This window comes from Bidens hawaiensis, unplaced genomic scaffold, assembly GCF_021521415.1.
Source record: "Bidens hawaiensis isolate Kalapana, Puna unplaced genomic scaffold, B.hawaiensis_p1.1 tig00035215_1, whole genome shotgun sequence".
NCBI classification, from domain to species: domain Eukaryota; kingdom Viridiplantae; phylum Streptophyta; class Magnoliopsida; order Asterales; family Asteraceae; genus Bidens; species Bidens hawaiensis.
Window position 1 is genome coordinate 28,927 of NW_027496136.1, and position 17,381 is coordinate 46,307.

Here is a 17,381-nt window from a genome sequence, read left to right on the forward strand (position 1 = left end):
GGTACTTTGCAACTACAAATCATGAATTTAATTACATGTCGATATAATTGGATAGAGTGAAGAGTGCTATATAGAAGCATTTAAGACATAGCTCAAGTTAACAATGACCATGACATAACTTTGTTTAATGATCTAAATTTGTAAAGCATATTAATTTTTAGAATTTTTACATGTACAGAGGGAACTAGTATGTACATTTGTATTTAGAATGCACAAACCAAAAAGAATCTACAAATATATCAAAGCTTGGAAAAAACCTTTGGTAATGGTTCTCCTAGGTGACCGTAACACATTTCAAGCCAATGTTTTTTGGTAATCCTTTAATTATCACGGAAGATCTATGTGACAATAAAGAAGAATGTGATGTTTTTTTGTCCTCGGAATGGATGAATGAAAAGTGGAATGTGGTACCGGTGCCACAATATATCAAAGTAATTAGTGATTTATCCAAACAAGTTTTCACTAATGCACAACCGTATGTGAGGGAGGACATGTGGTGTACGGCCACCTAATGGTTGTGATTTTGGTGTCAGCTCATATTCGACAAAGATAACATCATTAGATGAAATAAAAACGATGATCCAGTCTCAAGAAGAGACACGTATAGAGACTAAGGTGGCCGCACAAGTAGCCAAGAAGGTTTCTCATTATGAGAGAACTCAAAAAGAGATGGCTGAAAGGATGGATAGCATGCAACATTTATTGGTGCTTGGATGAATGTTACCACCGTCTCAATTACCAAATTAATACGCTTAGATCTTGAACCATTGCAGTTTATTTTTAGCCTTTTAATGGCTGAAAGGATAAATAACATGCAACATTTATTGGTGCTTGGAGGATTATTGTCATCATCTTAATTTTCAAATATGCATAGATCATGAATTGTTGTAGTTTATGTTTAGCTTTTTGATGACTAAAAGGATGGATAGAATGCAATGTTTATTGATGCTTGGAAGAATGTAACAACCGTCATAATTTCCAAATATGCGTAGTTTCCTTTCCGTCGAATTTGAATGCATATACATATAAAATTTACAGTTTAGCTGGTTCACCGGAATTTACACCTCTACTTAAAATTGTCGAATACCAGCCATAAAAAAAAAAAGAAAAAGGTAACTGCCGAGTGGCTCTTTCTCATTCAGCACAGCCCAGTTCCAAGCCCAATAGCTTTTAGAAGTTAAAGCCCATGCTTTTTCTTAATTGAAAATTTATTTTCTATTTAATAATTTGCTCCTATAATTAATTGCGAGCAATGATCTTTCAATTTTCTTTGTAATTGATCTTCAAAGTTCCCATTTGTAAATGATCTCCAATACTTTACTTGTTAAATAAATTAGCAACTGGATTTATAACTAACACTTTTATGATACCGACATTGATGGATCAAGGATTTCTTTTCATACGCTATTAGGATTTTTCGGTTTAAATAAAACGGGAATAAACTATGAAGCACAATGGGCCTCATTCTTTTCATGTGGGTTCTCCGTTGGGTATAGGGATGGCAAAAAAGCCCGAGCTCGACGAGCGTACCTAAAACTCGAAACAAATGGGACGGGTATACCCGAAACCCAATGGGTATGGGCCAGGTATGGGATTATGATTTAAAAATTCTCGCGGGTATGAGATTGGATGTAACCCGGTCTGATTACCCGAAAACACATACCCGTTTACCGGAACAATATACCCGAATCATATACCCGAAAAATTCTTTATATTTTGTTGGTTGTGAAGTATATGTATAAAAAGTTATATATGATATTATTTATTTATAGGATATTGTTTTTTAATATCCTCAACTCTAATCATTTGGTCATTTGGTCGGGAACACTCTCAGCTTTTGTTTTGTTATCCATCACTCCCAACTTTCATCTTAATTTGTAATAATTATTGTATAAACAAAAGTTATAAAAGAATTATGAGGTTAAAAAGTGTACTTGAAAATCCTAACGGGTATACCCGATGCCGGTATGCCCGATACCCGACAAATACCCGGGTGATAGGCCGGGTACGGGACACGGTTTCACAAACAGATATGAGAATGGGATTACCAATACCCGGCCCGAACCTGACCTATTATCATCCCTACTTGGGTACTGAACAAGATCCCAAGCGTGTCTAACAAATAAAATGATAAATACAGATAGATACCAACAAAATTGATTTAGTTACAAGTTTTCTATGTAAGAGAGCATAGGTTGGAGATGGACCCGGATAAGCTAATGTGTCAGAGTTTAATTTGAAACAAATCATGAATTATGTTTAAATGGTTAAACAAATATCTTTAAATAGACAATACATGCTTAAATATGATTGGTCAATGCGTTTATTCAAAATATAAGTATTCTAAACTTCTACGCCAAGCCTTTAAACATGTTCTGTACAAAAAGACAAAACAAAAGCACGACTTAGCTAATTGCTGGTTGAATGAAAAATGTATCTAAAAGTTATTTATGAAGATTCTAATCCTTCATTGTTTAGAACAAGGATGAGCTGGCTATCGGTACTAAAATATCGATACTAAAAATCGTTATTGGGTATCGGTGCTGAAGACAAAAAATTAGTATAATACCGTTACCGTGTCGAATCGTATTGTAACGATCCTGAAACCTTAAATAGTGAGTACCGAATTGGTAACGAAAGTACCTCAAAATGTGAGTACCGAATTGGTAACGAAATTACTCGATTTAGTATTTGTATCGGCACCCGGTACCATTTCTCACCCCTAGAATATGGTATTCAACTTAGATGTTGTCATAAGGTAAAAAAAAATCTTAGGAAAACAAAATGCATTCCTAATAAAATTTTTGAGTGCTAGTTAACTAACCAACTTTTTAACGTTGTAAACTAAAAGTTGAGTAACACACATAAAAAAAAGGTTTGACTGGTTCGTTGAAGGTGGACCCCACATGAATGTTACCATGGATTTTACCTTGAACAATTTAATTACCTATCTAGCTAGTAATTAAGTAGTAGCATGTTTAATCAGTTAATCATGACTATTTTTGTATACACATCTAATAAAGACAAATGTATAAATATTCGATTGCCGTTAAATGGGAGCAATGAAAATGGCGAAATGTAGCATAATACTGACTGAAAATGACAACTAGCTGCATAATTTTATCATAAAATTGAACAAAAGAATGGATCTTAATTCAAACTCCTATAGCAGTCAATGATCGTATGAGCTTATAAACACTCAATTCACATCAATATTCATATCATCTAATCTTGATCTTGTTGCCATGGCTTCAAAAGGAGACTATGAAGTTGGAGTACAAGACGATTTTACACAAGACGGGACTACTGATCTTAAAGGGAAACCCGTGTTGAGACGGGAAACCGGGAGATGGAAAGCTTGTTACTTTATGTTAGGCGAGTAGCTTTTATAAATATATATATATAGTACTATAGTGTTATAAACTTGTTAACCATGAAGACAAAATATTTTTAAAATGTAACATGTGTGCTAAGTTTTTCAGGATATGAAGTGTGCGAAAGGATGGCGTACTATGGTATAGCAACAAATCTCGTGTTGTATTTGACACGAGAAATGACGGAACTGTTACATCGTCGAATAGTGTTACAAATTGGGTAGTAACCGTGTGGATCACACCTATTTTAGGTGCTTATGTCTCGGATACCTATCTTGGACGATATTGGACTTTCATGATTGCTTCTATTATTTACTTTGTGGTAAGATAACCTATTTATTGATCATAGAGGTGACAAAATAAACAGTTGCATAACATGTTAATATGTATTATTATAAGGTAAAATCAAGAAAGTATTTATTTTGAATAAGAAAATTAACAAAATAGTCTTAAAAAACTACAATCAACCAGGGTGTCACGAGTGTCTTTTGATGTAATGGATTTCAATATGACGTGACATACTAGACCATTATGGAGAAGCAAATTTATCCTAGCGCGATAGATCTATGCATGACGCAACATATTGGATCTGTCGCGCCTATATTTTTTTGAAACGAATTTCTTGTGTGTTATGTCACCGCACTCTTCAAATTTGGAGAGCCTCGTTGACTCACTCCAACCAAGCTATGTTGTCTTAATAAGGCTTACGTTAGTTTCAGAATTTGACTTAGTTATTCCCTTGAGCAAAAAATCCATGCATGACGCAATATATTGGATCTGTGGTACCTATGGCCTCATTACTAAAAATAAAATAAACATTTGTGATATGTGTCCTCATAGGATTGGTGGATATAATTAGAAATTAAAAGTGTGAGAAACGATTGTTTTCGTTGTTTTAAATGACTTTTCCTTATATAATCATGATCTTTATTTTCTTGTTTATCAAAACAGGGAATGTGCTTATTGACCCTTGTAGTTACCGTACCCGGGTTAAAACCACCATCGTGTGGTAAAACCGTAAGTTACCTAGATTGCGATAAACAACCGTCATCATTCCAGACCGGTATCTTTTATTGTGCATTGTACATTATTGCGATCGGAACCGGTGGGACCAAACCCAACATCTCGACAATGGGCGCGGACCAGTTCGATGACTTTGACCCAAAAGAACGAGCCCAAAAACTCACGTTCTTTAACTGGTGGATGTTTAGCATCTATCTTGGCACCCTTTTTTCAAGCACTTTTTTAGTATACATACAAGATAATGTGGGGTGGGGTATTGGATACGGGCTCCCTACTGCTGGCTTAGTGGCGTCCATGGTGGTTTTTATTATTGGGACACCAATGTACCGCCATAAGGCAGCATCTGGGAGCCCGTTTACTAAGATGGCTAAGGTATTAGTTGCCGCAACACAAAATTGGAATCAAGTTGTACCGGATGACCCCAAAAAGCTTTATGAGTTGAGTATTGACGAGTATTCGGGGCCCGGGAAGTACATAATCGGCCACTCATCTTCGTTAAGGTAAATATATTTTATCTTTATATTTTTTAATTACAGTGACAGACCAGGATTTTTTTTTTCACTGGTGTTTAAAGTTTTCTGTTCAGGTCGGGTCAGGTTGGTCACATGCATTTTTTAACACAAAATTAAATTATAAGTTTATAACTCATGATGTGAACACTACAACATGCTTCTTGACCGAGCCGCATTGAGGACCGAAGAACAGTTTCCGAATGGAAAGTGTGTCCGGTGACTCAAGTCGAGCAAACAAAGCAAATGGTGAAAATGGTTCCAATCTTAATAGCCACGGTCATACCAAGCATTCTTCTGGCTCAAACCCACACACTCTTCATCAAACAAGGCGTGACACTAGTCCGATCCGTGGGCCCACATTTCGACATCCCACCAGCGTGCCTTTCGGTATTTGTAACAATCTTCTTACTAATAAGTATTGTACTCTATGACCGCTTCTTCGTCCCTACTATTCGAAAATACACCAAAAACCTGAGAGGCATCACGTTACTACAACGAATGGCAATCGGGCTCGCTCTCCATGTCGTTACATGGTCATTGCTAGCATGGTGGAAAGGAAACGCCTTCGTGTCGCTAAAGATCATGGTATTTTCGAAAATGACCAAACCGTCCATCTGAGTATTTTCGTCCTCCTCCCTCAATTCGCGTTGATGGGGATCGCGGATAGTTTCTTAGAAGTTGCAAAACTCGAGTTTTTCTATGATCAAGCGCCCGAAGGAATGAAGAGTCTCGGGACGGCTTATTGGACGACTGGGATAGGAGTCGGGTATTTTTTGAGTGGTTTTATATTATCGACTGTGGCTGATGTTACAAAGAGGAATGGACACAAAGGCTGGGTTCTAAACAACTTAAATGAGTCGCGGTTGGATTATTATTATTTGTTTTACGTGCTCTTGAGCTTCGTTAACTTGTTGTGTTTCGTCGTGGTCGCTAAATATTCGTGTACAATAATGAAGTGAACGAGTCAGAAAATGAGTTGCAAGAAGATATTGGGAAGTTCACGGAACAAGGATACATTGCTGGTTGAGTTGGCCTCTTTAAGGGAATAAAGTAGTTTGAATTTTTATGTATTTATAAAGTTTTTTTTTTTTTTGGTTTTCATGGTATAAATATATATGATAATTCTTTGTAAAAGTTTAATAGTGATTTAAATCTATGATAATTTGTATATTGTCACGCGTGTTAGATCAACTTGTGAGCCACGTTGTTTCTATGTGGATGTAATTAGTCAAGGATGCAACACAAGTTATGATATCATAAAGGTCTTGACTCTTGACAATTATTATTCATATTTCAACCCTTTATATAAAGGGAAATTATAAATTATTACAAATATAAAATAGTTATAGATAAGTTATACAAGATAATCGTAATACAAATGTGAAATATATAATTGCTAATATTTTCTCACAGTTTGAACAATAGTAGAACGAACACTTATATTGGATTGAAATTCCTGGTAGAGATGTCGTGACAAGCACTTTGTAAATATATTAGCATATTGAAACAATGATGGAACATGAATATCCCTTAAGTGGCCGATGCGGACTTTTTCTTGAACAAAGTGTGTATATATATATATTGATTTCAAAGTGCTTGGTTCGCTGATGTTGAAACGAATTTTCAGACAAGTACACTCGACATTGTCACAATAGACAATTGTGGTCGTACGCAATTGAACATGAAGCTCAAGCAAAAGGTTACGTAACCAAGTGGTGTCCGTTGTCGCATGTTCAACACCTCGGTATTGTGCTTTGGCACTTGAACAAGAAACAATAGGCTGACGTTTTGAGGACCGAGAGATTTAAAGCACACAATACCCAAATGTGGAGAGTCTCGAGTCAGGGAACCCACCCTAATCGGCATCCGAGTAGGCTGTCAGAGTGTCAGAGTATGTGTTAGAGATGTTATGAGTTGTAAATCGCAATCAATTGTACCTTTGAGATATCGGTGAATCCATTTCATGAAATCCTAGTGTGTATCTTGTGGAGCATCATGAACAATCATAATTGTTGGTCGGCATACGTAAAGTTTAATCGAATGAACTTGAGGCATTGTGACTTCCAGCAAGTGTACGGTATAACGTAGCATCGAGTAATAGGGTGTCGCTACCACCCATCGGTCATAGTTGGATGTGTATTCCATTTCAACAAGTTTCTTAATCGAATGATCAGTTCCTCAATTGAGTTTCATGGCGGTGCGACGATGACCGAAAAAACGGGGAGGGGTGAAAGGGGTGGTGATAATCCCCATTAAGGTTTTCTAGAGAAAAAAAGATAAATTGGTGGTGCAGGACCCATGATTTGTATTTATTTCATTAAAAATAATGTCACGTCAGCAATATAATGACAAAGTTAGGATTTGTAAGTTTGAAAATGACATAATAAAATAAGTTAAGAGTGATGATAAACATTTTGTTACTTAAGAGTGTTATCAACCAACAAGTTAAATTTAGTATTTATTTGAATTAATAAAACTTTTGTTATTAATAAAAAGTTGTACATGAAACAAAAAAAATATTACAACACATAAAAAACAATAGAAGTTGTACAATGAAACATAGAACGTGTACAAAATAAATGGTATATGACGTCATAGATAAAGAAGTTAGATGAGGAAGTGAGTAATTAATATAGAGGAAATTCACTTATAGGTGTTTTTCATATTTTAATATTAAAGTAAGACTTTTGTTCAGATGTACACATTATATACCTAACAATGGACATGTTTAATTCAACCAAATTAATAATTTGCATTTAATTCGTGTAACGATGACTATTTTCATTATCCATTTTATTATTTAAGGATATTATTAAGAACTCTATTTTACAAACAATTCATAATTAAAATGCTTATATTTCTTTTAAATTTTTCCTTATTCCGAAAATTGTTATGCGTTAAAATTGAATATTCTATTATTACTAGTTACATACCTATTTTAAATGACATACAACCTTTTAGAATTGGATGACAATGAAACCTAAACTCGATTGAAAAATATTAGAGTTTTTGAATTATATTTTCTTTATAATATACTGAGAGTTATTCAATAATCATTTTTGAGCGTTTTCATTTTGATGAGTCATGTCAATTCGTTTTTTTGGAGAAGTTATATTGGTCATTCTAATTACATGTCAATTGTTTCGGTTTCATGCACACTACTAACTGTCATTTATAGTCACGAGTGAAATATATTCAATACGTGAAGAGAAAACTTGATGAAAGATATAATGGTTAAGCAAAATCTTCATCTAAAACTTCCCATGCCGCTTCATCCCAATCTTAGAGCATTCACATCCCATCCCCTATAATTATGTGTGGGGAGTTTGCAAATTATAGGGTGTGGTTGTGAGTGTAAATTATAGAGTGAAGAGAGAAATGTAGTGATTTTTTGTAAATTTGGGGAATTGTGTGTCCATATTTATTTTTTAATATTTGTTAGATTGATTGTGAGTAGAGGAGAGAGATAAATGTAATAATAAAAATAAAAAAAAAATTATTTAACTGAGCAGGAGAAAAAAATATAGTGTTTTTTAGTATAATTATAGAGATAATGATAGAGAATGGAATGAGAATGCTCTTATGTCTCCAACCCAATGTAATTCCAATTCATCTAAAACCATAGTCCATATTTACACCCATTCTAGAATAAAAAGAGTACTACTCAATTGAAGTATTGAACAATATAATCATAATTTCTTAAAATCAAAACGATAAAATTCAATATAAAAGTATGAATATTGTATTAACTTTTTTTTAAACAGTTAATGAATAAAGTTTGACTTTTAGGATAATTCAATGACAAAAGGCTAACTCATACACCGACAAAGCCGCGACTGAATACACCGCTAGGTAATTAATACGTCTGCAATCACAAGCGGCGGGAAATATCATATTAACTAGATTTATCTATTTTATATCAACTAGTTTCTCTTACATGTTTTTGAATTTGAGAAAATTCCCAAAACAATGATTACAAATTTCTTCAAAACATAACCATTTTACCTTTAAAGTAAAACTAAACAAGATTCCTTAAACCCACAAAATTGATTATCATGATCTCACATTTTAATTATTAAGTTTGAAGCACGTTCAAATGCTAAAAAATTAATAACCAACATCATAAATACCATTTAAAACTGCAAAAACACTAAGCATTGCCATTTGTACTGTACAACATCTTCAAGCAAAGACCCACCTAAATAACAATTAATTCATTGTGGATTCAAAAACCGGGTCAACTGGGTCGGGTTAACAATGCCGGGTATGTGTACTCCATTACTACCCATAACAAGACCCGACACTTCAGCATAGCTTTCAAACTTCCTCTTCTCACCCGGCTTCGGCTCAGCCGGCTTTACCTTTTGGCTAATATTCATCGGCTTTCTAATATCGGCTGAATTAGCCGCAGCAGCCGGGTCCCATTTTTGGCCAAACAAGGTGCCTTTTGTTAGAAACTCATGAGCCAGATAGCCAGCCAGGAGCTTATTATCATGTACTGGACGATCCGGCTTGGTGGCTCTGAATGGAGCCGGAGCCATGGCTCGTGGTAAGATCGGCTTGGCTAACTTTGGTGTGGTTGACGGCTTGAGGAAGCCGAACGTTTCGTCTCTGGCTTTCGGCTTATTTGAAGCCATGGGAATTAATTGCCTGGGCGTGTGGCTCATTGTTGTTTGCATTAGCGTCCGCCACGTCAGCAAACTATCGTATTCCAAATTACGAAAATACCCTTGATTTGACTGGCTATATAAAAAGACCCAATAAGAATCCAAGGGTAAATTGGTAATTTCACCACCAAAAATTTTGAAAAAAATTCGGATCAGGATGGAAATATTTTTTTAAAAATGAGTGGGTCTCCGGCGAAGTCGGAGCACGGTGGTTGACGGCGGCGCACGGCGGAGAAGTGGGTGGTGGAGAAAGAGAGAGAATAGATGAGAAGGTGTGGGTAGAATGGGAGATGCGGTGGCTTCAATTTATAGGGAAATGAATAGATTATTGCCCTTGATGTTGTTCACAATTACAAAAATACCAGAAAAGCTAAAAATGGAATTATTTGAATAACCCCTTTATGAAAGGAGAATTGTCAGTATACACCCCTGCCGTGGGGGGTTGAAGGGATGTTTTGGATAGATTGAGGGGGTTGAGTGTAAGTAGTTTATTGTTTGGGGAGAGAATCATAAATAAGTTACATTTATATTCATAGTACACACTTTGAGGAAAAATCTCATCCTTCTAGGTATTTCTCCTTTTAAAAATATTCCTACTTTTTTTAAAAAATAAATTATTTTGATGGGATTATATATTTAATATTTTTAACTTATGATATTGCTATATAGGTGCTTCTAATCTGATACTATTTTTATTTGAAATTTTGAAACATAGTTAGAAAATGATACATTTTATATTTTTCACACTCCTGGTTATGGTAAGGTTTTTTGGGTTTTTAATAACAATTTCATTAAAATAAAATGGGGTGTTTTGATAAGCTTATGAAAAGTGCTTATTTTTTAAAAAAAAAACAAAAGTTGTTTGGTAAAATAAATTGATGTGTGTTGAAAAGCTTTAAAACGAAACTTTTCTATACTATTGATTTTTAAAAAGCAAATAAGCAATTTTAAGAAGTTGACACATAACCTTGAATATTCATATGAAATGTATTGATGTCAAGAAGAGAGCGGCCTTGATGACTAGTTCTAATGTTTCATCAAGGTAAATTAATAAATTGAGGTTAGAAAATATAAAGAAGCTATTCTTTGTCCACCTTTGGATTTTTAGTATTATGTATGATTTAAAAACTAATTGTCACATTACATGGTTTTTAAAGTTTGATCTTACCAGTCCGAGGAGTAAACTAGTAATCTTTCTTGTTCATCATGGATTAAGTTTTCAAAACATAAATTTTATGAGATTTATTAAATTACTCGTAGTTACTTACAAGAAAGTTGTTAATTATCACTCTAAAATTTAACACTTCTTAAATCTAACTATCTGTATAATTGTCTAACAAAAAATCCTACGTGTCGCTCTCAGGTTGCTCCCCCAAACTCAAAAGCAACCAGAATGAAGGTTTTGGCCTGGGTTAGGCGTGACCCAATTTTCTGAAACATTTGAATATGATTTATCCCATCATTTCATTGTTCTCACTCAGTAAACCCTAAAGCGACCTTCATCTCCCTCGTCACCCGCCTCTCTACTCTTTCTCTCTCATTCGATTTTGTAATAACATCGATTTTCATCTCGACTTAACCTAATATCGATTCACAGGAACTGATCAAGAATTATCATTATGATTCAGAAGGTATGTATTGTCTGATTAATCAGTTTATCGGTTCTATTCTAACATTAGAACGAATCTGAAACAAACTTGGGCGGCGTCTTAGGGTTTTTACGAGTTTCGTTCGATTAAGCGATTAAGGGTTAATCAGTTTAATTGTTTGATAAATTTGATGAATTTACAATCCCGTTTTATAATTAATTGTTTGTGCTCTGTTTGAAACACAAAACCTAAGGGTTTCAATTTGTGTTTAGTTACCGGGGTTTGAGTTCTAGGGTTTTGTGTATAAGCAATGGTGTGTTATCTATTGATACAAAACTGTTTTGGTTTGAATGATGAATGCCAACTGATCATTATAATTTGGTACTTAAATCACAGTGTATACAAATTTGAGGTAGAGATAAAACGGCCAATTTTTCTTGTGAAGGTAAACCATATTTATAGTTCCCATACCGTTTTATTTGTTACACTGATTTTTGATTCTTGCGTTTTTTTTTATCGACTGATCTTTGAAATCGATTCTTGATGTTGAATATTGATTATAGAAAACGTATAGACGACAAGCCGATTTTAATTTCGTAAGGACCTTGAATAGTTTGTTGCTTGATGCAAACATGTTAACGCCAATTATGAGGGTTCCACTTCACAACTTCATGCCTCACATTTAATATGCGTGTGATGAGATTTTGGATATTGATATAAGTTTTACATGTTCAACTATTCTGAATATTATTATTGTTTTTATTATTATTATTATTATTATTATTATTATTAAATTTACACATGTATTAATATACAGGAAGGTATTATATTGACTTCCATATCATTCAAACATTTAGCTCAAGATTGATCCGTTATAATACAAGGTATTGAATTTATAGCTCATTCTCATATGTTTTGCCTCTCCATTTTAATTGAAAACACCATTACCATTTTTACACATTTTAGACTGTTTTGCATGTGGACTTTATGGATTGCCATGGTGGATGGACCAATTAGCCTCTCTGGTGGCTGGAGTAGACTTGAAAGCTTAATTGGTTGCATTTAGTTGTAAATTTCTACATGGTTGTAAATTTTGTGGTGCAGGCTCTAGACAATTATCTTCTTAGATGCCTCATATATATACTTGAAAATTAGATAAGCTCATTAAGATAAGGTGTGTGGATTAAGATGAAATGGCTAACAAATGGAGCATCATGAGAAATATTGAATTTCATTTTAATATTGCTTTTGATTTCATTTACATGAGCTTATTAGCAAGTTTTTCTTTGGCATTCTGTAGTGTCAAACATCTTATGTATGTTGCCACGCATCATGAAGTGAGCGGGTAAACGTGACACGCGGAAACGATACTTAACGTTAAGGATGTGCACGGTTTCATTTAGTTTGATTATTATTATTAACTCTAAAAGCCAAACTTCAAAGTTTGTTTGGTGCAAAGATTAATCGGATACCAAGGCAGTTTGGGCTTTACAGAAAATGACGGTTTAATGAGAAAATTTTTTGCTTGGGTCAGGTCATCATACGGGTCAGCAATCTTTGACTATTCGAGCGAACCTGATTATGGATTTCGGTTATTCTAAGACCCAAATGACTTTATTTGATACACAGACACCCTGATGGAAAATAGTTGCGTCTGGTGATGTGATAGAGAAGACTATGGAAATAAGGCAAAAGCGGATGATTAAGAATCGAGATCGCACCGAAGAAATGGTGACATCTGGGTTTAGATTCTACCCAACAGAAGAAGAGTTGATATCGTTCTATCTAAAACACAAGATAGAACCAAGCACAACAAGATTGTAGCAAAGTATCGAAACAGTCATACCCGAGCTTAATGTTTACGTTTGTCCATGGGACCTCCCACGTTGGTACTTCATTTACGCCTTTATTATCTATCTTTTTATTCTTTTTTATTCTTTTTATAAGTTGGTGTTAATGCCATTACGTGATTACAAGTGTCGGTTTGTCCTCAAGCAGATTCTTGAAGATATATATTTTATGTTATTTAGAAATCTAACATGTGAGAATATGATAACATATACGTATATAAATTTTTAAAAAGCGCAAAATCATACTTAAAATCTGCCCTTTATTCGTTTTCATGTATTAAAAAACGATTTGCAAGTTTACAATGGTGTAATCGTATAAGTTGGTGTCCATAAAGTGATTACCGGTGTCGGCTCGCCCTAAAGGAGATTATAAAATCTGAACTCTTTTCGTAAAAAAATCCTGATATGTGGGAATATGATAACACATAACTTTTATATAAGATTTTTAAAAGCGCAACATCCTACAATTTAAACAGAAAGTCAAGAGATTGAATGGTTAGGCCTGTAAACGAACCAAGCCCTAAAATAAAGAAATTCCACCTTTGTGTGTTTCTATATATGAACAATTTTCATCTCATGTATTATGTTTGTGAACCAGAATACGCGGGAGAGCAATTTCGAGGAGATCTTAAACAAGGTTATTTTTTCATTCCGAGAGAAGATAAAGAAGCGCGAGGAGGAAGACCATCACTCCTCACGAGTTCTGGCTACTAGAAAGCCGCTGGCTCGCCAAACATCGAAAAAGCAGGTGTGGTTTGTGAGCATGTTGTAAAAGGTTACTTGTTGGTTAATTGGCATACACGCGTGAGCTGGAGAACAAACTTTTGCGTTTGTTTGGAAGACGAAAATGGAAGACTTAAGAGACAGGAGGTATGCTTGATGTTTGTTAATGTTAAGACTTATATATTATAATATCAAGATGGTTTCTAATGGTCATTTTTTTTTTATATTGAGTTATTATTACTACCTTTAGATAAGCATAGTTAGGATATAAATTATCTTTTATATTTACATGTTTGCTGAAACACAGACGTGTCTTTTTTTTGGTTTTGCTAACTACTATGGATCTCTTGCGCAGGAGGTAGGGGGTATTGCCAAGTTCATCGCCGCCTAAACCCAAGTGCCAACTCGGAAGAACAAGCTCAACTTCTTTCTAAAAAGTTTATTTTTTTAGTATTATAATGTTATTTAGATGTCTTTCCCCTTTTTTCAGTTCTCCTTGGGAGACATGGTTATTTGTGTTTGCTACTGTTGTCTCTTAATTATCTTGCATTGGGCCTTGATTGTGATCGGCTTGCGATTACTAGAAGACACTTTTCCCTGTATGTATTAATCTCTTTAATGGTTATTTGAGTTTTTGCAAACATGTTGCTTTTCCTTGATCATGTACTTGCCTTCATCGTAGCAAAGCAATGTTTTATTGTGACTTCTATTTAGTGAAATGAATTGGTACTTGAGTAGAATAAAATGAATTTGGTTAACCTGATAAATTTATCTTGGCATTTGTTGTATTGTGAGGCCCCTAATCTTGCTTAGTATGGAAATTTTTTTTTATCGTCAGTTTGTAACAATTTTTAATTTTCATCAAACTAAGTAAAATAACAATAATGTCAAAATAAAAAAAAATAGCAGAACCCATGTCGAAATGAAAGGAATATTAAACAACTTAGGCAAAACCTTAACACCAGTCGACAAATGACAAAATGATTAAAAACAAAAACGATAATAAACCCGCGTCACACGCGGGCTAAAAGCTAGTTACCCATAATTACCTACAAGAAATGAAGAAACTTTTTAATCATTGCTCTACAAAATTATTATTATTATTTTTTAATCCAACAGTTCTATTAATTCTATTACGAATGTGTTCATTTGAATGTGGATATTAAACGTTTTTTTAGGGTATATAAAAATTGAATTTTTACATAAATAAATCATTAACCTTCAAAATGGCGTGGGCTAAATAAAGGTGAGTATTGATTGTGTGTAGAGGTGCACAAACAGGTCCGGTCCGATCCCAACCCAGTGTACCTGACCTGAAACCGGTTCCTACCTGTACCTGACCCGCGGGTAGGACCAGGTATAGGATTTCTCTCCGGAACCAGTGGAACCGGAACCGCAAATACCCGGTATAAACCCGACCCAGCCCTACCCGAAGCCCAAAAAAAACCGTATAACCGGTCAAATACCCGAGTATTCCCGGAACCGGTTCCTGCCCGGACCCGGTTTGACTTTTGTTGACCATACCCAGAACCGGTTCCTACCCGGTTCCGGGTTTGAAAAATACCCCGGTTTCGGGTTTAAAAAATATCCGATTTGTGCACGTTTACTTGTGTGATAAAGCTTGTATGAATTATGACCCTTGTTGCGCTAGGCATAACTTAAGCCCATAAAAGATGTTAGATGGATGGATAGGTGTTAGTATATGGGCCGAGTGTCCCCACTCACATGTTTAGGGCCCATATTCATAATCATCATTTAGTCAATCACAGTCAACAATATAGACAATTCTGTGTAACCCTTTTCATGGTAATATTTGGAGATCAAATTATTTTAGATATCAAATCTTATATAATTTCATGTATATATAATCTGCAATCAAAGCCACATTTGCATTCTCTTAACACTGTTTTCTTTAATCAACCATATATAATGGAATATATGTTGTTTGATAAAACTATAGTATATCTACTAGCTTGTTTTATTCCACTCAATGTTCTTAATCTTTAGTTAATTCTTTCATTATGTTTTGTTATATGAAACACATGATTACAGGCATTCCTGTTTTCAATTTTACTATGGTAGTGTTTTCCTTAATTAAAGACAAAGGAATGTTCAACAATATGATGTAAGACCTGATAGCTGTAAATTTTTGATTTCGTATTTTCTGAATAGCTTTCTGAATCACATAATCTCGCTTTCAGATTAAAGTATTTTATGGGTCATGAAATCAATGATCAGACAAGACAAACAATCTTCAAACGAAAAATTATTATTATTATTATTATTATTATTATTATTATTATTATTTGTGAAAGCGAGGTTGTAAAATCATGTGTTAAAACAATAGGAGATGAATCATCTATATAAGCATCAAACCATCACACTGATTGAGGTGAAACATCACAACCTTTCACGAAAAGGTATGATAAACTTGTGTGTAACTGTATTAATTATTAGTCACATTAGTATCACAAGAGTTATTATTAATTATATCGTCAGTTATTGCTGATGATCAATGGCAATTTACTACTGATCTTATCGATTTGTATGCGGCTTTTTACTACAAGGGGCGTTGCCCTAGGCCCAACTTAGAGTGTTGCCTCCCACCCCACCAATATGTGATGCCCCTATGAACCACGTATTCCGTGGTTCTTGATATTATAATAGACTTATACAAATGTGCATTTGGTCTTTAAATATATTTCAATTACCTAAATAGCTTGATGACACTAAAATCACAAACATTCCTCCTATATTTTAATGTAATTATTGATTCAGTTAAACTAGTTACAATCACATATTACAAACTCGTCGATAAATGAAAATTTCATAATGATCGAATTTTTATCTTAGTATATTACACATTCAAGATATCTTGAATTTCGTGACGTCATTAATTGAACCTTGATTTCATACTAATAAAGTTTACCATGTTGTTAACTATGTTTTACTAGCCTGTTTATGTTTTGCTCATCAAGAGATTGTTTTAGAAATTCCAATAAATTCACAGAAAGTGAAACATGTGTCGTGTTGTCCCCTGCCCTGTCATTTGCCCGAAACAGAATATTCCTTTTCCTAAACGTACAGGCAAGAATGCCAGGCTGGTTGGCGGCGGCGGTCGGGCAGCTGGCGGTGTCTCCTCTCTCACTTTCTAATCTAGTCTAGTCTATACGCCAACGACGCCACTCTCACGGTTTGCTACTTCCCAGGACCTCCGTACTAAACACCTCAGCTTTATTTATTTAATTATTAACTTATTTAATTTCTACTATTTTATTCTATAATAATATCGATGTGGAAATGTTTTATTTCTTGTTTACTTTTTATTATACACACATTTATGTAACTATCTATAAATGTTTCTTGTACAACAGTACATGACTACATGTAATCAAGTAATCTTGTATATATAAATCAACGATAGCAATACGCGATACGCACTTAGCCTGTGTATAACTTAGTAAACTATCTTAGGATATAATAGTCATCGTGTACGTGCCGGTAGGCTTGACGTATTTTACTTAAAAACCCTCGGGAATATTACACTACCCATAAGGTAAAGACATTTCAAGATGTACACCAGTAGGTCTTTTGTACAACATATTTTTTTTTCTTAACAGTTTCTTTTAGGAGGTCCCAGGTT

General features: G+C 34.4%; 1 protein-coding gene and 1 pseudogene across 2 annotated transcripts; one reads left to right on the top strand and one right to left on the bottom strand.

Annotated features, from left to right (window-relative positions):
• Nucleotides 1-3,018: 3,018 nt before the first annotated feature.
• On the top strand, nucleotides 3,019-5,940 carry LOC143587185 (protein NRT1/ PTR FAMILY 5.2-like; annotated as a pseudogene). The gene is made up of 4 exons (XR_013144836.1): nucleotides 3,019-3,375; nucleotides 3,483-3,696; nucleotides 4,326-4,899; nucleotides 5,068-5,940. The product of XR_013144836.1 is annotated as a protein NRT1/ PTR FAMILY 5.2-like (transcript).
• A 3,183-nt stretch (nucleotides 5,941-9,123) lies between these two features.
• On the bottom strand, nucleotides 9,124-9,576 carry LOC143587191 (uncharacterized). Its single transcript, XM_077068550.1, has one exon. The coding sequence runs from the start codon at nucleotides 9,574-9,576 to the stop codon at nucleotides 9,124-9,126; it is 453 nt and encodes a 150-aa protein (XP_076924665.1).
• Nucleotides 9,577-17,381: the final 7,805 nt, after the last annotated feature.

Bases quoted from the DNA above. Each gene is read 5' to 3' on its own strand.
- LOC143587191 (XM_077068550.1), bottom strand. From the start codon at position 9,576: ATGAGCCACACGCCCAGGCAATTAATTCCCATGGCTTCAAATAAGCCG.